At 46.4% G+C, this 21051-nt stretch overlaps 1 protein-coding gene across 2 annotated transcripts in view; it reads left to right on the top strand.

Moving 5' to 3' along the window:
- Positions 1-6996: 6996 nt before the first annotated feature.
- The window catches only part of LOC136586445 (probable acyl-CoA dehydrogenase 6), a 94090-nt gene continuing 80035 nt past the window's right edge, over positions 6997-21051 (top strand). Inside the window, exons 1-2 of one of the 2 annotated variants that reach the window (XM_066584532.1) lie at positions 6997-7100; positions 7258-7432. In XM_066584532.1, coding sequence (XP_066440629.1) covers positions 7268-7432 — 165 coding nt within the window. In that variant the 5' untranslated portion in view covers positions 6997-7100; positions 7258-7267. Of the gene's footprint in view, positions 7101-7257; positions 7433-18246; positions 18449-21051 lie in introns of those variants that run through there. The other variant, XM_066584531.1, reaches the window with a different exon arrangement.

Here is a 21051-nt window from a genome sequence, read left to right as displayed (position 1 = left end):
TACAGAAGGTAAAGGGGCTGGAGATGTGTCCGGTATGACGAGGTGGAGAGTGAGGGATGCTATACACATAGGCAATGGTCAGACATAAGCCATGTAGTGGCTGAATCGGTATGACTGCAGGGGGTGGTTGGCTGCGGCTGGCTGGGATTGCAGTCAGTAGGACAGGGAGCATGTTATCAGGTGGAGTACAGAGGGGTTTGGTTTAGGAGATGTGGTATGTGTTCTGCCCAGCAGAAATCGAAGCTACATAACATCCCATTCTAGGTGTTTAGTGGTTACAGCACCATCTAGCTGTGTTAAAAATGTACGACACCTTGTTTTTCTATCATAAAGACTGATGCATTATGGTTAGTTTGCAACGCATTGTGGGAAGAAGGAACTTTCAGCCAAAGACAGGCAGAGTTCAGACTTGCCTTTGCACCCTCCTCTTCAAGTTCCACTATCCTTGTAAAAGTATATCTGGTAAGAAAGCTACCTTTGTTTCTGTGACAGTATGTTATGCAGAGCTGTTCAGTGGTCAGTTGTGTTGTTACTCAGGGAGTTAGAACTTTTTAGTTAGCTATTAGAGATGAGCGAACGTACTCGGATAAGCACTACTCGTCCGAGTAATGTGCCTTATCCGAGTACCGCTGTGCTCGTCCTGAAAGATTCGGGGCGCTCCGCTGCTGACAGGTGAGTCGCAGTGGGGAGCAGGGCAGAGCGGGCGGGAGAGAAGGAGAGAAAGATCTCCCCTCCGTTCCTCCCGGCTCTCCCCTGCAGCTCCCCGCTCCGCAGCGCGTCCCGAATCTTTCAGGACGAGTACAGCGGTACTCGGATAAAGCACATTACTCGGACGAGTAGTGCTTATCCGAGTACATTCGCTCATCTCTATTAGCTATGCAATACCATGTGTAGCAGCCACTTTGCCATGTACCTTCATGTTACTGTTGTGTAATGTTATGCGTGATTCCTATGCATCATACTTATGTAAATTATTTGTATTCTTATAGTTTTACCAATCGCACATTATCATCATCACGAATGCACCCTTGTATTCTATGATCTGTTAACCAATAAACCTGTCAGATTAAGAAGAACAGTTTGTTTATTTGGAAGACACAAATGGTTAAACTGGGTAGCACGATCCAGAGGACTGGTGCTGCTCTAGAAAAGTCTTGGAGGTGGGAATGAAAGGTTTGCATTAAAGGGGTACTCAGTCTGATTTCGTTAGCAGAGCGGAGAGCCTGGGCTAGGTGGTGGATTGACATAAGGGAAGCAATGTAGGGCGGCGCGGTGCTGTGGAGGGCTTTATGGATGAAGGTTGTGAGTTTAAATTGAATTCTGTATTTGACGAGCAGCCAGTGCAGTGACCGGCGCAGGACAGAGGTGTCCAAGGAGCGGCTGGACAGGAAGATGAGCCTGACTGCTGTATTTAGGATGGATTGGAAAGGTGAGAGTCTAGCGCAGGGGAGGCCAATCAGCAGTGAGTTGTAGTAATTGAGCCGAGACTAGATTAGGGTAACAGCGAGCATTTTTAGCGTGTCCATGGGGAGAAAGGAGCAGATTCTTGCGATGTTCTTGAGGTGCAGGTGGCATCTTCTGGCTAGAGATTGGATGTAGGTGGTAAAGATCAGAGTTGAATATAACCCCAAAGCAGCGGTCGTGCTGTCTGGGAGTTATGATGGTGCCACATACTGAGATGGAGATATCAGAATGAGGTCGGTTTGTAGAGGGTGGAAACACTAGTAGGTCAGTTTTTGAGAGGTTCATTTTTAGGTAGAGAGAGGACATAGTGTTAGAGACACCGGACAGAAAGTCGGTGGTGTTCTGGACTTATGTTGCTGTGATGTCATGGGAAGAAGTATATAACTGGGTGTCGTCAGCACAGAAATGGTACTGAAAGCCAAATCTCCTGATGGTTTGTCCAATAGGGGCTGTATAGATAGGGAAGAGGAGGGGGCTGAGGACCAAGCCCTGGGGTACCCCAACAGCAAGGGGAAGAGGAGGGGAGGTAGAGCCAGCAAAGGAGGCACTGAGTGAGTGGTCAGATAGGTAGGAGGAGAACCAGGAGTGAACACTATCCTTTAGGCTGATGAAGCGAAGCATACTGAAGAGGAGTTTGTGGTCAACAGTGTCAAATGCTGCAGAGAGGTCGAGGAGGATCAGTAGGGAGTAGTCATCCCTCGATTTGGATGGAGGGATCTGTCAGGAGGTTGTTTGACACCTTTGTAAGGGCGGTTTCTGTCGAGTGTAGGGGGCAGAAGATGGACTCTAGGGGGTCAAGAAGAGTGTTCTGATAGATAGCTTATAAGGCAGGAGTAAACCAGGCTAGTAGTTTGAAGATGAAGGGGAGATTCCAGATGGGTTGGTAGTTAGCGGCATCAGTTGAGTCAAGAGTTGGTTTCTTTAGCTGTGGGGATATGATGGCATGTTTAAAAGATGAGGGAAAATGCCAGAGGTCAGAGAGAGGTTGAATATAGTGGTGAGATGGGAGATGACCACCGGGGAGAAGGAACGGAGGAGGTGTGAGGGGAGAGGGTCGCTAGCACAGGTGGTGGGGCGAGCAGAAGAAAGCAATCTGGAGACTTCTACCTCTGTCGTTGGTCTGAGTACAGAGAGTAAGCAGGAGCTAGATGCAGTACCCAGGAGACTAGGGTCGGGGATAGTCTGGGATTGGGATATTATTTCCTGCCAAATGTCATCGATTTTCTTTTTGAAATAAGCAGCCAGCTCTTCAGCAGCTGCCTGACACTGGTTGCTCCAGTTAAGCTTACAGTTAACTGAAACCCCCAAGTCCTTTTCCATGTCAGTGTTCCCCAGTGGTTTCCCATTTAGTGTGTAATGGTGACATGTATTTCCCTGCCCATGTGCAGAACCTTACAGTTATCAGTGTTAAACCTCCTTTGCCACTTTTTTGCTCAACCCCCCAATTTAGGGCCTTTTCACCCTGAACAATTATTGTTTAGATTATTGCTGGATCGCAGGAATCTGAACGATAATTATTCCATGTAAATGCCTGCACAAACTGAACGAGGAATGATAATTCGTTCATTGTTTGGTTTGTGCAGCCATAAAAACCCTGTGTAAACATCTAACTGCCTGTTTACTGTGAATGGAGGCGATCTGGAGCTGGAACGATTCCTGCTGCGCTCCGCCTCCATTCACTGAGCGATGATCACTGCTGTGTAAAAGCATAGGAGTAAATATCACTGAGATGACACTTGGGGTCTTCTGTGTCAGACAGTTGACTCTTATCCAGATTCATTTGCAACCATAAACTATCCTCCCTTGTGTTAATTACTTCACAATTTTATATAATCTGCAAATAATATTTTAGTGCACAATCCCTCAATATGTAGGTGCACAGCACTTGTGTTCGAGACTCTCTCTTAGGCTGGATTCACAAAGCCATATGGGAGTTGTGCCTGAGAAACTCCCAAAGATGTTCAATGGGATTGAGATTCGGACTTTGGGCTCCTCAAATCATGCATCAACACTGTGTGCTGTATGACATGTCGGTAGAGACACTGCAGGACAGGTTTCATCCTGTGTATCCTCCCTGATCTCGATTCTACCTTCACTTAAAAGAATTTGTACCTGCATTGTTTTGAATAATTGTTTGCATAAGTTACTTCAAGTAAAGTTATGCCGGGCCCTAACTGTTCCTGGGGACCGGGGTACTATACACAAGTCTCCATGCTTTAATCTCCGCCACGTAGCATACCGGTGTGTAGGAACATTGGCATCACGAGTGATATCTACTACTACTCCCCTCATTCTGTTTATTGGCATTCCCTATCCTAGGGGTGTCGAATGTGTGCTGCAATCCTGCTCTGGCCTTGGCTACGTGTCATCCCTCTGGGACCAGAGCCTGGTAAGTGCCTCCGTGACAAGCCAACACTTATCCCTCTTAGCTTTCCGTGTTAGTCAAGTGTCCGGGGCATCCCTCTAGGGTGTTGCAGCGATTTGGTGATATACATTTTTTAAAATTCAGCTAGGGCTTATTTTTGGAGTAGGGCTTATATTTCAAGCCCCACCCTCCTTCCCCCTCTCCCGGAAAATCCCAGCAAGAGAGCGCTACAAAGTTATGGGACTTTGTAGCGTAACAAAATTGCGATATCACACAGAACACCAATGCAATATCGCCCGTGTGAAAGAGGCCTTACGGTCCAAGAACAGAGCTCCAATCACCATCATGGGCATGTCCGTCCATTCACTGCTGTGATGTTTGACTTCTGTGCAGCCACTCATTCATGGTAATCCTTCACATGCAGTTCCCTACAGATGGTTCTGGTGCTAATGGATGTTCCAGTGGCCTGTGAGATCTCCAGAGTTAGTGTTTCAGAGTAGACGATGTCCGTGATGACTTCACAGCTCGTATAAGAACGGCACTGCACACACCAGAAGTTTTCCATTTCTGAATAATATTTCCAACAGTGGATTTTGGAAGGTCCAAAAGCTCCGAGATGTCCCATACTGATTGGTTGGTGACATCCCACCACCAGACCCAGTTGGATGTCTGCCAACTCTACCCATCATGACATTTTGATGGTTTCTGTACTGGGATATGCCTGTGCGATACTCTTCTTTATATCCAATGGTCTCACATCCGAGTTGCGTATCCCCTTCGCCTGACAGCACAGGATTGCTGGGGGGTCCCAATACTTTTGTTAGCATAGTGTATAACTTAGGCCTCATGCACACGGGCATATGCAATTTTGGTCAGTAAAACTGCCTTGTTTTCACTGCATATGTGTATGTGTCTTTTTAATGTTCATTTCTTGCGCTTTGGTGCTATCCTTTTTTTTTTTTTTTACGTCCACGTTGCATACGTATTCGCTGCACTTTTCACGCATGCAAAAAAAAAAGCAAGAAGGCCCAATTTATGTCACTTTTTCCAGTGCATGCAACTGTGTATTTGCTGTGTTTTTACACAATCTCATAGACTTTAATTGGCGGATTTTGGTCCGTGGTACGAACCAAAATAGTACATGTGGTGATTTATTTTTCTTTTTTTATGTGCGTAAAAAAATGCATGTTTGAATACACCAATGCAAATCAATGGTATTGTATGCTGTCCATCTTATATCTAAAAAATACGGATGTAATGCGAACAGAAAATCTGTCCGTGTGCACGAGGCCTTAGGATGTGTTTACATGCAAACACGATCTCCTGAAATATGCACTGCATGCAGGGTCGGCTCCAGGCTTATGTGGGCCCTCAGTGGGCCCCTCTCTCTATCAATGCGCCTTGCGCTCCGATTAGCACCTTCTTTTGCCCCAGTCAGCAATATTACCTTCTCTTACCACCTTTTAATGCCCTTGTGCCCCCTTTTTATATATAAGACCGCCTATTGCCTTTTTTTAAATTTGTGATGAAAAATAAATTCCACACTCCCCTCCTCTGTTCCTCTCCGTTAGCTGCAGTTGGCGCTTGTCTTCCCGTTGTTTAACTTCCAGGTCATGTGACACACATATAATCGCTGCAGATATTCCCCAATCTCCATGACTGAGGAGTGTCCACAAAAAAAAAAAAAAAAAACTGTAGAAGGTCCAGTATTCTTCCAAAATTGCTTAGCAATGTTCACTGGAAAATGGAGCGTACACAGATGTCCTCCGTACGCGCTTCATGTTATTTTGCGCACCCACTGACTTCAATAGTTGGCTGTCGTCCGAAAATTCGGACCAAAATAGGTAAGGCTGAACAACCTTTCGCACGTGTGTGTATAGCTTCATCAACTGTAAGGGCTCATTCACACGGCCGTGATTGCACTGCATATTCACGCGACGCACGGCCGCATGGACTTTCATTGATGTGTTCACATTGGCGTGTAAACACTGCGTGTAGATACACACGTGAAAAAGATCGAAGCATGCTCTATGTCACCGTGTACCATGCAGCATGAGCCCTAAACATTTGTATGGGTAGTGTATGCAACACGCATGTCCATGCGGAATACATTTGTGTATGGGGAGGCGATTCATACGCAACTCTGCCATGACCGCGAGAGTGAGATACACTGTCAGGCGCAGCGCACTCGCTGCCATACATGGCGATAGCCGGGTCACACAGCGGGTAAAACGCTACGTGGCCCAAGCAACATTTTTACGCATACAGTCGCATGAATGAACCCTCAGGCCAGGCTTACACGGATGGTAACTCGCAGGTAATCAATTACATTACCTTAGACCGCCTACACACGGGCGGATTTGCATTGCGGAAAATCCGCCTCCGGATTTCGCGGCAAATGCTGCCCATAACATGCTATTGAAAAACGCTTTTTTCTGCACACGAACGGAAATCAATTGCGATTTTTCCACTTGTGGAGTAAAAATCACAGCATGTTCTATTTTTGCGCGGATTAAACGCGGACAGTTATAATTAAAGTCAAAGTAACCCGTCCGATCCACTTGCCCTTCCGCAATGACGCAAGAAAAGCAGAGGTTTTAAAAAAATAAATAAAAATCTGTACTGCGCACGTCCGACGGCTCGCAGTGCGGACCATCCACAGTACAGAGAAGATTAAAAAAAGATGGGTACGTGCGGATGCCAGCTGGGCACAGGGTCAGATTCCGCATGTGGAATCCAACCCGCCTGTGTGTAGCTGAGCTTACACTGTTCAAATCACATGTCAGAATTGCGTAATAAGCGAGCGCAAAAAAAAAACAACCCGCAGCATGTTCTGTTTTTTTTTCTGCATATATACAGAGAGAGTGCCCATTCTTCTCTATGTGTGCGTATATACGTGTGCCCGTACGCAATTACATTATGTGGTGCGGGAAATATAAACAGAGGGGAAAAAGTGGTGGACTGCGCAGGACAGCGTATTTCACGCATCTACAATTCCGCCACCATAAGCCGGCTCCGCAACGATAAAATGCGATGTTAGCGCGGCAACGTCATACGCTTACGGCCGTGTGAGCCCGGCCTAGTAGGTCAGTGTGCGGCTCTTGTGCAGCACAGACATGAAAGCCTCCGTATGATGTGAGGTAACCTCCTCCCCCTCCTCAGGAGACGGCAGCCGCCTGCCTGAGTGGCAGCCAGGCCCGAGCTGTGTGTAGGGGCGGGCTGTCAGTGGACTGCTGACAGGAAGTGCTGCAGCCGGAGCTTCAGCTGCTGTGTGAGTGACTACAAGCTGCAAGCTGACTTTTACTAATAAAACTGCTGCGAGTGACGTAATAATGGCTGCACACAGCGCACCAGCCAAGCCTGTGTGATACGTGTATTGTACACGCACAGCACTGCTACACGCGTGACATTGTGTCCTTTGTTTGCAGGTCACAGTTCATGGCTGCAGTCATGGCTCTCAGACTGAGCATCGCACAGCGTCTTCGGCCCGGATGTCTCCGCAGACTCTTCTCCCTAACCGCCCCCGCTAGCCAAGCCGGCAACCAGGCTGTGAACGGCCTGTACACCCCGGAGCACAACGCCATCCGCGACTCCCTGAGGAAGGTACAATATTTGCGCTGAACACTTGTCAAACAAAATCACGTTGAGATCTGCGGCGCACTCCGTTTACTGAATGACTATGAGGTCGGGTTCACAGCGGCGATGAAATCGCGTGAAAATACGGAATTATGAAACCCATGCTTTTCAATGGTTTCCTTCACATTTGCGGTGTTATCGCCCATGCGTCCCTATGGAGCCTTCGTTTTATCGCATCGCAACGCACAAACTTGCGATAGACGATTATGTGCCACACCGTCGTCTCATGTAATATCCCCAGGCGAGCGTATTTAATCTGTGCATTAGGCACATTTCTGTACATGCGTAATACGCATTGCACAGCAAATACGCATGCATCTTAGGTATTTACTGCGCATTTTATGCACAAGACTATAATAATGGTGCGTAATTTGCGCCAAGATAAAACATGCTGCGTTTTTTGAGCGCAACTAATGCATAGTTCTGAATGGTCCGGTGTAAATTAATGGGCTTTTAGCACTGTGTATGACGCCCGCAAAAAAAAAAAAATGCACTTGAGGAGAGGATTACACAAGCGTATGCGTAAAACATTGTGTGTGTAACGCAGCGTTTTACCATTGTGTGAGCTGGCGCGATTTTAGACTGCGCATGACAGCTTATCTCACGCACACGGTCTTCCTGGTTTCTTTTTCAATTTGCTGCTGTTGCTTCGCGATGGTGCATAGAAACGCCGCACATTTGCAATATGTGCGGCGCGTACATACGCACATATGCATGCGTGTCCATAGAGAACAATAAGGCTCTATTGTGCGTAATACGCGGTAAAATAGAACATACTGCGCTTTTTTTTCCTTACCTGTATTATATGCAATGTATATACACAAATGCGAATAAATTAATGTAATGTCATTGGATCCATTCACCACGTATCATTCACCACGTATCATATGCGCACACATCGTGTGTGTAGTACGCAATTAAATTACGCTCGTGCGAGCCGGCCCTAATACGCGGACTAAATACGCTTGTGTGCGCTATAAGACCATCGGGAGGGCGATGTTGTTCTATTTATTTTTAGACTACTCTTTTTCTGTGTAACTTTGGCGCTGCGGATGTGGATTTAGCCCTTTTCATTGGGCAGATCCACAAGTAAGATTGCCAACATGGATTCTGCGTCAAGAAACGAGATGTCACTTTTTTTCCCGCATGCGGATTTAAAATCCGTGCCAGATTCTCATTGAAAGTAACGAGATACTGATTCTGCACCAAATACATGGCAAAAATCTATATACTGTACGGGCTCATTCCCACGAGCGTGATTTCATCGCGTATTACACGCGCATAATCCGTGGGGATGGGAGTCAATGGAAGTGCATTGATTTTCATTGATCCATTGACATTAGCGTATAAACATTGTGTGTAATACGTGCGTGAAAAAGAACGCAGCATGTTGTATTTTACCGTGTATTACGCGTGTACAGCCCTTTTGTTCTCTACGGGTAGCATATTCAATGCTGTCTATATGCAATACACTGCGTATGAATGGCGTTGTATATGTATTTTTTTTTCTGATGACGTTCACTGTGCAGGGTGAATAATCTGTTAAATAGATCGGACTTTTAGGGATTCAGCGATGGCAAATATGTTTTTTTATTATTATTATTATAATATGGGAAAAGTTTGTTTTTTTTTGACCTATCCTTTATTTTTTTTAAATAGTTAAGAAAACTTTTTAAACTGACCTTATACCTCCGTGCGGGGGACTATTTGGGACACCCCAACTCCGGTCGGGGGATTTAAATGCCGTTGTCAGAATTGACAGCAGCGGCATTTAAAGCGTTAACGGCTACGATCAGCAATTCGTTTCCACTCCTGTGCATGAAGAATCAATTCCCCATGGGTGCTATTTGCTGCGGACCCGGGGTGCGGACACCCATCGTGGATTCCGCAGCAAATATACACCCATGTGCATTTACCCTTAGGCCTCATATCCACGGTACGCGTGGATTTCGCACATGGATTTCTGCAGTGGAAGATCTGCGAGTCCGTGCAGAAATTATTTTTAAATGCTGACCCACGATCGCAGATGCAATTTTCTTTTTTTCCCGCCTTTCGCGCAGATATACGTGCATGCAGATGGTCCGCCCAGGAAAAATCGCAAGCCTAAAGTGACTGCCTCTCCCCTCCTCCCAACCTCCCTGCTTGGTCTCCAAGCAACCATTGAGGTATCTGCCTGCAAATCCACAATTGAATTGTGGATGCATTGTGGATTTGCCCACAGTGGAGACCATCCGTGCCGAATCCACAGTAAAATGAAGCACACTGCGATTTTCTTTGCTGCACAAAAAATCCGCATTTGTGCACAGAGGTGCGAACACTCCATACTTTTTGGGGGGGCGGCTTGAACTGTGGATCTTTTCCGTGGGTGCCGATCGCAGATTCCGCAAATCAAATCTGCCTGTGGACACGAGGCCAAACAAAATATTGACACAACTTTGGCACAGAGGCCCGTGCATTTAGGCCCGTGTCCCCTTTTTTTTTTTTTAAGAAAACTGCACCCCTTACTGCTAAGCCATGCTTGTTTGTTGAGCAAGTGAGCCTCTGAAAGTGTCTAAACACATAATTGTGGTGCAAGTCATGTAAGACAGTTTTCTGGAGCAACATGAGACGGAATTGTGCTGCATTTAGTCGACTAAATTTTGCAAACTGTTTATCTCATCAAACCTATAGGCACCATGATGGAACAGTGACGGACCTCAATGTATTGTACGTCAATAGTGTCCAACAGGACAATGGATCGGGAGAGCATAACATGACCACTTGCTGCCTCTGTTCCATTAAATAAGAGGAGACATAAAGTGCTACATGTGATAACCCGCAGGGAGTAAGCGCTGCTGACTGCTCACCTGTGTGTAGGGGCGTAACTAAAGGCTCAGGGGCCCTGATGCAAAAGGTGAGCTGCCCCCCCCCCCCTCTATCTGCTTCTGTACCCGTACCCATACCTAAACCATGCTGCACAGAGATATAACGTGAAGCTTCTGGGCCCCAATGCAAAACCTGTAACAGGGCCCCCAACTATAATGCTTTATTCATAGTACTGGGCTCCCTATATGGAGAAGAGAGGCCTTATGGGCCCCCTTAGGTTCCTGAGCCCGGGTGCAACCGCATCCCCTGCATCCTCTATAGTTACGCCCCTGGCTGTGTGTGTTGTATCTCACACAAATTTGGTCAACGTACAGAGAATCCCCCAGTGGCTGCCGACTCCGATCTAACAGATCAGCTGTATTAAAAGGATGAGGAGTTTCATCTAGCGTGCTTCAAGGGAAGGTACGTATAACATTCTTTATTCGGTATAGAGTACAGGCTACGCATTTCGATATCTAAAACTGATAGCATTGGCAGGCCATGTGTAAAGCCTGACGAAGCTATAAGTTGTAGATGGCGAAGCGCGTTGCCTGTATTCTATCCCGAATAAAGAATTTTATACTAACCTTGTCTGGATCCCTGGAAGCGCGCTGGATGGAAACTTATCATTTGTGATGCCTCTGTTTCATGCCAGGCGGTCATTTAACTCTGTGTATGTAAGACCACAGAGGACAGAAGTGGTCAAAACTACTTCTGTCTTCTCCTAGAATTACCTACTGTACACACAGATGAGCGCAAATTTGGGCCATGAAACTCACCCGTTACCATGTTCGTGAACATGATATTTAGCCACGGATGTGGCCAAAAAAGATCCTCCGGTGCAGCTTTCAGCCGCATCGGAGGGTCGGCAAGTGTTTCCCATTGTTTTCAATGGGGAAACCTAGCCTCCTACTCACATGCACATTGCACACCGTGCAATGTCTTTTTCTGTCCCATTGAGAACGATGGGCGGTGAGTTCCAAGGAACATGAAAATACAGGACATGCTGCGACTTCTTGTCTGGCATCGGTGCAAGGACTTCAAAAAAATAGAGGTAATATTTGTGCGAAATTGGTGCGTCTTGCAAACACTATTTTCCCGGCCATGTGAACGCGGCCTAAGGGTACACAGCAGTCTCTAAATGGCAGGCACCCAATAGCTTGGGTCATCACTGGCACCCCCACGATCAACCGAATGAAGGGTTAGTGGGGTGTCCTGGAGTGCTGCGGCCCTCCTCCTTGCAGTACTCAACATCTATGCAAGTCTTGAAGTGAATAGAGCTGAATGTGGTTGAGCCGCAGTACTAGGTACTGTCATACTCATATGAGTACTACAATCATGGGATTGTGTTGCTGCAGGGAGCAAAAGTCAGCGTGAGTAGCCCGAGTGGATGCGCTACTTCTGACCTTCTGACCTGGTCGCGGTGATTGCTACTCAGCCTAAAATGGTGGCTCATGCAGTAGATGTGATTGCAATAGGGATCCTTGTTGAGAGTAATTAGACATAAGTGTAAGTTCAGTGTGACGCTAGTGCCTTTGAATAAAGAGACCAGTCCAGGGATGCATTAGTAAAACCGAAGGCGCACAGTTTACTGGAATTCAGAATCAATCCAACAGTCACAACTCTTCAGAATTAAATACAATGCTCACAGTTTCATTGCAACAGGCAATAACTTCATCAACAACTTTGTAGGCATAAAGAACGAAATGCATGGATTTTCTTAATCCCTTTGTGGAGGAGCGAGGTGGCCAAGATAAGTAAAGTGGAGCTGAACTGGAAGGTTATTTGTGGAGGAATCACTGACTTTTTCTATTTCAGGGATAAGTTTACCTCATGGTTGCAGTGTCCCATCCTTCCCTCTGGCTGACCTCCAGGACTGAAAACCTCCTAAGCTTTAGTCGTCTCGCTTTCCGGGCCTCTTCTCTGCTCTACCTCCATAACCAGGCTTTCCCAGCCAGGCCTTGACTGGACAAGGCTGGGTTTGGCTTAGCCTATGCTTCCCTGCACTTAGATGGAACTCCTTAACCCCACCCACTCTCTGTCTTTTATACTTCACCCGCCAACCAATACTCGGCTAACAGGTATCCTCCTACCCAATCAGAGTCCTAGCTAGGGGTGACTGACAGGTAACAAAGTGGGTTAGGGTGAACTCTGCACATTCATGCTGGGTTAGCTTGAGAAGACACCAGACATTAACTCTTAGTGACCCAGACAAGGCCAATAAACACAACAAAACATTGGTACACAGACATACATATATACACTCCACAAGAGTTATTTATGAAAGTGCTGTGGGACCCCAACTCTGGGGTACTGCAGTGCTCCAGCAAGAGTGCTTTCACCCATCATGCATTAACCCTTTCCAATCCAATTTGTACCCTGGTTTTCCTAGGGGGTTTACTCTTTTTCTGCCATATAATGGCCCTATCTGCTGGCTAAAGCCAGTACTGCATGAGGTGACACGTTGGATAGGCTCTGACAGCAGAGAGGCTGGCAATATACAGTAAGAGAACCCAGATGGACGTTTTCCAACATCGGAGCTGTACAGCCTTAAATCATAATGTCTTCAGACGTCAGACAGTGGATTGCATGGGGTTAAGAATAGACTATCCTTGTTATAGCCTGAAAAATCCCTTTAAGTTTTGCCTGAAGTTCTGAAACTATTAACTTGTGATAGGTATGCTGCAAAAAATAGAATAGCTTGTGGGGAATACTTTCCCAGTGGTGCACGTGCAGCGCACAGCATCACGTAAGCATAGGGTGGGACTTGCATTACAGTCTGCTGGGGCTTTGAAGTATAGCAGTGGGTTGGGGACATTTGCCATTGTCATGACATCATTGGCATGTCCTGATTTTCTCTACAAAGGAAATTGTAATTATTGCCAGAATTCTCACGTGCACAACACTATACAGATAATGGCCCTTGTTTATGAATGTGTTTCCGGCAGATTTATGTCTCCTTCACAGGGGGGTATTTGCGCATTTACGTGTGCAATACGTAGAGAATAGAATCCATTGATTTCAAAGTGTTTGTTCACATGGGCGTAATTCTCCTGTGCATTTCAGTTGAACAAAAAGCCCCAAAATGCAGCATGCTCTTTTCTGTGCATTTGCGCACCAAAGGTTTCCATAGAAGTCGATCAGGGGTGCGCAAATAAAAAAAAAAAGGGGGATGCGTGAAAGGCTTGCGCAATTCCACTGGAAAAAGATTAAATAGCTATTTAAATTGGGGCATGTCTGCCTGCTGTGTACAAATGAACATGCCCTGTGGGCACAAAAAGTACAGTAAAACGTATCGACAAATGCGCAAAAAAACTCTTGTGCATAGAGCGAACATGTTGGATTTAGGCTAGCGCAATTGCGCATAGGCCCGTGTGAAGCCGCACTGAAACTGTGCCAGAGTTAGGGTGCATTCACACGAGCGTATGCATGTATAGGTGCGCATAAAACCGGGCACCCAGGTACGTGCACAAACGTGTGCATGCAGGGCCGTGCAGCATTGCTTTCAATGCAGCCGCGGCTGCTGCTGGCGGCCCTGTTGATGGCAGTAGGATGCCGGCAACCCCTGCAGTTATTTTTTTTCAGGGAAGGGCTGGAAATATAAGCCCTTCCCTGAAAATCATCCCTGGTTTGTGTAAAAAAAAAAAAGTATATACTCACCTCTCCGCTGCTGCTGGAGAGGTGTAAATATTCCCTGCAGGGAGTCTCCTTGTCACTGAACACTGTCACATCCTGTGGCAGAGGATCGTGATGCTGGCACCCCTGCAGTAATTTTCAGGGAAAATTAAAAAAAAAATAAATAAATACTCACCTCTCCGCTGCTGCCAGGGCTCAGGCGCGTCTAGCAGCTTGGGTCCCGTCACTGCTCTGAAGCTTTTTCAGCAGGCGGGAATTTGCTGAAAGGGCTGTATCTGATTGGCTGATTGCTCAGCCAATCACAGGCAGTGCTTGGCCATTTATTGAATTCAATGAATGGCCGAGCTCTGCCTGTCATTGGCTGAGTGCTGTGACCAATCACAGGCAGCACTCAGCTGTCATTCAATGAATGGCTGAGTGTTGCCTGTGATTGGCTGAGCGCTCAGCCAATCAGATACAGCCCTTTCAGTAGGCAGGGATTTTAAATCCCCGCCTGCTGAAAGGGATTCACAGCAGTGCAGGGAGAAGATGCAGCTTATATTTGAAGCCCGCCCCCGAAAATACCCGCAGGGCTTGCCAGCAGCCCATGGCTTTCAATAGGACTGCAGAAGTGTCAGTGCCATTGAAAGCAATAGGGAACATCGCGATCCTCTGCAACAGCTGTCACGGTGTTCAGTGACAAGGGGACTCCCCGCGGGGAATGTTTACATGCACCACGGATCTATGGTGCATGCATGTCCTATCTCTTACAGGTGCACATGTTTGTACACCTGTAAAACAGGACATGTGAACACATCATAGGGAACCAGTGGTTCTAATAGACGCGTGGTTTTGTGCGCACATAAAGACGCTCGTCTGAATCCACCCTTAAGGTGTATAGAGTTTCAGACAAATTTACAAATAGAAGAAAGATATCCAACAAACTCGCCGATTTTTTTTTTTTTTTTTTTTTTTTTTTTTTTTTTTTTTTTACTTCCCCCGAAAGTGGGTGTGGCAAGCTTCTGTCTACTTTTCGGATACATTTCTGAAGCGATACAGCAATATATGCCAATATTTCTAAATGAGGACAAATGTGTTCCAATGCCCATCGTATATCCAAAATTGAAGATACCGGGGTTGGGCTGACCATGGCAGACTTTTTGGACTGTGCAATCTTTTTGCACAAGACTAATTTTAATAAAGAGTTTCTCTGCCTATATTTTTACAAAAGTCTGGTGCTTAATTTGGAAGTCAGCGATAGAGGGGGCAGAGGTTTAAATAACTCTTTTTGCCCCTTCTCTCTGCTCAGTTCAATAACCTATGTGATTTGAGGCAGACTAGTTGCTCGGCTCTTTGGAAAAGACTTTGAAAATATTATGGTTGTTAGGCAATGTTTCAATAGCAACCGGGGTGTCAGATATATCCATAGGATATGTTATAAATGCCAAAGAGGTGTGGGTGCCAAGTATATGCCCCTCACCTATTGGGATAATAAATGTCTGGTGACTCCTCTCACCAGAGGCATACATAAAAGTTATGGTGCCCCGTATCGAAACTCAGAATTTGGGCCCCAGACCTTCCCAAGTTTGAAAAAAAAAAGCCCTATATGTTCTCGGCAGGTGTTTGCAGGATGAATGGAGGGAAATACCAGCTGAAGTGTATCAGATGTTGGTAGAAAGTATTCCACGGAGAGTTTCCAATGTTATTAGGGACTTTTGATTCTTGCTCAGGTGTCAATTACTTTTGGTAAGATAGTCTACCTACGGTATTTATTCTCATATCTAGCTGACTTCTCCAAACTTCTTAAGGCCTATTTACATGATGCCTGTCAGCGCGTCCCCGAGAGGCTCGCTCCTGCCCTGTTACACAGGAGTGAGTATCACTGGCATCGCTCAGTCTCTGCATGTATTTACATGGGACAACTATTGTTCAAAACTCACAGGAGCGTGGGGTTTTAAACAACTCGTAATGATAATCGTCCCACATAAAAGAGCCTTAACCTAAGCGCTGAGTTTTGACAGACTCTTGGGCACAGGGGACCCCCAGCTATCAAATGTTTCTGGCATAGCAAAGGGAACTTTTTTCCAACTAAATAGGTTCTTATGCAAAACTGGCACCAGGACCTCTCAATTATCAAAGGGCACGTACAGATTAGACCTCCCATTATAAGCCAGAGGAAAGATTCGCTGCAAAGAGCAGCCAATGATCCAGTTGACTCTAGGGTTTGTGTTCTAAACCATTAACTTAAGAGGGATGAAGTGCCAAACCTAGCTCTAACTTCTGCCAAAACTCAACTCAACTGCATCTGACATGCTCCATTCTGCAGTGTTACTTCTTTGCCAGCTCTCTAAATACTGTAAATGGATGAGTCTTATTGTTAGTGGTGCATCATCCATGACCAGGAATGTTGCTTCTATAACTTTGTAGCTTGTAATCAACATAGTTTAGTGACCTGGACATTGTTCCTGCTAGGCCAGATGATCCAAAACAGCATCAAAGAAATATAGTATACACAGCAGCCAATATCTGTATTTGTGGTGGTCTAATCCAGAGGAGTTAAAGTCTGCATACCTGGTGGTCTTGGGCAGTGAGTGGATTAATATAAACATTCTTGGAGGTCTAATACAGGTGAGGAGTGAATGCCAATTTCCTTGATGGCCTAGGGCAGAGAAATGGTGACTGGAGGTACTTCCTCTCTTAACAGCTCCCCTCTATATTAAATAACAAAAAACTCCACAACTTTTGGCTTTTAAAAGGTGGGGTAGGCCACAAGTTTATTAACTATAACTATTTTTAAAATTCAAAAACTTTAACCTTTTCCATGCTTCCTTATTGCCAATCATCTTCTTGAAACCACAAAAGGCGCCCATAAACCCCGATCTAATCGGCTTGCTAACCACCCTTATCCTGCTGGCATGGAAAGTTTCCGCCACCAAGGATGTAGCATACCCCCCTATGCCATACTCCGCCCCACCCCACCAGCTCTCAATAGCACTGCCTCATACCCATCTTGCAAGCCTGACAGGATGATGTCTAAACTGATATCCTTAAGGTGAACCCCATTCCCCCTTAGAACACCCCACTCTTTACCTTCTAACTCCCAATGATGAACCGCTATCCCACGTAACAATTGGACAAACTTGGAAATCTTGGCGTTGATCACTCTCCTAACCGAGCAGCCTCTTTTCCCGGAAGCACACCTCCTATATAAACCAACCACGATGACCAGACCGCACTGTAGCTCCTCCAAATACTTTCGGCCACTGACGCCTGCACCAACTTCAATATTTCTCCTCTGCCACGTCCTATAAGAAAGAAGGACAACATACCCCCTCGGCATCTGCCATCGGGCAGCCAGCGCATGCGCAGACCGGAGCCGGTGGCCGGTGAGTGACGTTTCTGTGTGGGGCTCTGTGAGCCCCGCACAGAAATAGAATATGCTTCAGTTTGTTTGCCGCGCGAGACCTCGCGCGGCCAAACCGCAGCCATCTGCCTAGGATTGCGTTTGCTAACACAATCCTATGGCAGCTTTCAAGGCCGGAAATTCCGCGGGAAATCCCGCCGTGGAATTTCCGCCCGTCTGCAGGCGGCCTTAAAGGGCTTGTCCCGCGAAAGCAAGTGGGGGTATACACTTCTGTATGGCCATATTAATGCACTTTGTAATGTACATTGTGCATTAAATATGAGCCATACAGAAGTTATTCACTTACCTGTTCCGTTGCTGGCGTCCCCGTCTCCATGGTGCCGTCTAATCTTCAGCGTCTAATCGCCCGATTAGACGCGCTTGCGCAGTCCGGTCTTCTCCCTTCTGAATGGGGCCGCTCGTGCCAGGAGTAAGTAGATGTGCACCCCACGCTGCACAGTGGGAACTCGCACTTCTTGCGGCCTTTCACTCTCCTATTCCTCCATACAAGGAAGAAGGGGATCCACAGCACACATCTTCGGTATTATTGTATCTTGACACCACCAGAAACTAGGGGTTTGACAGGGCTTGGATGCAGGAATGCCCCTGTCATACCCCTAGCTCTCGATTAGCTGACTTTTCTAAGCTCCTAGCAGCACAGTGTGTATAGATTGTTGGCTGCCCTGGAGGGTTAGGGTTAGGGATTATTTTCCTGTTAGTCTTACATTATTACTTGTGTACCATGGAAGTATTTACCTGTGACATGGAAGTATTTACAGTTAATAATCTAAAGCTAACAGCAAAACAATCCCTAACCCTAACCCTCCGGGGCAGCCTACAATCCAGACACACAATGCAACAATCTGTTTCCCAGTACTGTGGATCTCCTGCTGCCAAGAAGGTAGACAGACAGCGGGGATGAGCAGCGGCGGCAAAGGGCCAGGGAACAGATGCCAGCGGGGATCAGCAGCAGCAGGGACGAAGGGCCGGGAAAGAGATGTGAGCAGGGATCAGCAGCAGCGGCAAAGAACCAGAGAACAGATGCCAGCAGGGATCAGCAGCAGCGGCAAAGGACCAGAGAACAGATGCCAGCGGAGATCAGCAGCAACGGCGAAGGGCAGGTAACAGATGCCAGCGGGGATCAGCAGCGGCAAAGGGCCGGGGAAGAGATGCCAGCGGGGATCAGCAACGGCGAAGGGCCGTGGAAGATACACCAGCAGCAGAGAGCAAACGTAATGGCCGGGGAGCCTCGAAGAGGGGCCGGGAGCTGGGATGGGAGATTTATACTGGCCTGCCAGGACTTGCAGGGGAGCCATCTCTCCAGCCAATGAGGTACAGCGGGCATCACCTCCCTGTCACTGTTGTCTCCACTAGTACTTCCTGGTGGCGTCAAGATACAATAATACCCACATCTTCTATCCTCTTCCATATCCACTACACACAGACTAAAGGTGTCTGTGTGCAGAGCAGCTCCTCCCCACACGACAGATAGGAAAGACCACCAAAGGCAGACAGACAGGCTGACTGACTGACAGAAATCCACTCACTCATGCACCTTGCATCCACATATTTAAAACAAGGTCACATGACATACAAAGAGCTACTTTTCCAGACATAACCCAGACTTTAACCCATTCAGTGCTGCATGGAACACATTGACAATACACAGAAACACAAGACTACATAGACCATCCGAAAGCTTCCACATATTAACTTCTGTACACTACACTTGTTTGTTCCTGCTATTCTTCTCCTTGAGCATCACACTGGAGGGGGGTTGAAGTATACAGTTCATCTCTGCACTTTCCTATTCCTCTAGACTCCATATCTTATTTTGTCTCAGGAAAATGCTAGAAGCATCTTTAATTTGGAAAACTTTTCTCTGTTAACCTGCAAAACTTCCATGCTCTGTTTCACCATGCGTCTTGGGAGTGACTTGCAGCGCTATATAGTGGTATACACCTCCTGGCAACATTCACTTTTGATTTCCTCTTGCCTGTAAATAATGTGGTGAATATGGGGCAGATGCTTACCCAGTGGAAGGTAACTTGTCAAAGGAGACAAGGTGAAAAATGTCTAGGGAAAACATGGAAAATTATGCAAAATTAATATTATACCATCTGCATGTGATTTCTGGTGCATTGTGCTGTTCAGCGGCATCTGGCTCCTTAGCAGGAAATCTTAAAATATCCTTCATTAAGACTTGGCTGTATCATGACTTGCAGATTTTGCAACATTCTTCTTGTCTAAAAGGTAAAGTATTTGAAAGTAAAGCTCAAAACCCCATTTGTTCGGCACCTAAGTGTTTCAGCTAAGGGTGTTTTTACTTTTGCATTGTACTGATCTACATAATGTACAGTACGAAAACTATGTTTTACAGATACAGTTGTGATTCCCCTCCATCCAAAACTTACTGCAGCATAGAACTTCAATTATAGCCCTACCCTAGACACCACTATAGGCAGCCAAGGGGTTGTCTCTGTAAGGACAGTGATGGCATATTCCAAGTCAGATCATTAAGGCCCAATGTCCACGGGCAAAATAGAATTAAAAAAACCGCGTGGGTCTCTCGCACGCGTGATCTACGCCCATAGGGAATCATTGAACTACCACAATTAATTAAATACCTGGGAATGTCATTTTTTCCTGGCACGCGGATCGCATGCGCGGGAAACCACCCTCAGCATGCTCCATTTCAGGCAGTTTTCCCGCACGGATGGCTCCCGCGGCTTCCATTGAAGCCGCCTGGTCCCGTGGCACACCTGCAGCTGTTATTGTGCTGTACCGGGGAAAAGCAGGAGTTGAAAAAGGGTTTGCACGGCGCATGCGCGCAGCACGCTGAGCACATCCATTGGGCTGAAGAAAGAAGATCTGGCATCGACGGAGGGGAAACCCGCAGCGTCCGGACAGGTAAGTATAATCTATTTTCTTGACCTCCTGTCTGCGGGCCAGGAGGGACCCGCTGCGGGATTCTGCACGGGGAATCCGTGAGGGTCTGAATTTCCCCGTGGACAGGAGGCCTAAGGTTCCAACTGCTGTGACCCTGCACCAGTTCCTTTCAAATCTCACTCAACTTTTTCGGAAGCTGAATGGTTGGGCACTAACCATACTGGGTCACCTGTCCCCCAAAAAATGATGCTGCAATAGCAGTAAAGAAAACCCTAAACATTAGCAATGCTGAGAATTTCTGATATCAGAGCTGTACTTGCCTCACTTAAGGCAATGAATATTTAAAAATGGATTTCTATTTTATCGTACACTTTCTAAAATGGCACTAGAATACAGTTGTCTATTGTCTAACAGCTTATTTCTAGTAGAAACTTGGGGAAAATCACTTGCATGTAGGATGAGGAACAGTGCCGGCGTTACCAAACTTCAACCTTTACCAAAGTACTCTTCCAAAGAAAACTCAAAGGTGTTGCTCTCTTGCTCCTCCCTTTGTGTTAGGGGGTTGGAACATGAGACAATCGCTGTGGCGCTGCCCTAAGTGCATTAAAAAGGGCTGGACCAGGTTTTATGAAGGATAGGATAAACCTATATATAACATTGCCAAAAGGCCACCAGGGCAATTAAAAGAACAGAGGTGTTCTCTCTGTGGGTAAAACCCAAATTTCACATTTTTTTTACTTGTCTTTAATACACGGTGCAGCAAATTATTTGCATGTTGTTTGAGGAAGACTTCAGAGGTTTCCAAACTTCATCCATTACCAATGTACTACCCCAA

The sequence above is a fragment of the Eleutherodactylus coqui genome, chromosome 12 (assembly GCF_035609145.1).
Source record: "Eleutherodactylus coqui strain aEleCoq1 chromosome 12, aEleCoq1.hap1, whole genome shotgun sequence".
In the NCBI taxonomy this organism is placed as follows: domain Eukaryota; kingdom Metazoa; phylum Chordata; class Amphibia; order Anura; family Eleutherodactylidae; genus Eleutherodactylus; species Eleutherodactylus coqui.
The sequence above is the reverse complement of the archived record's forward strand: the minus strand, read 5'-3'. Positions and strand labels throughout refer to the sequence as shown.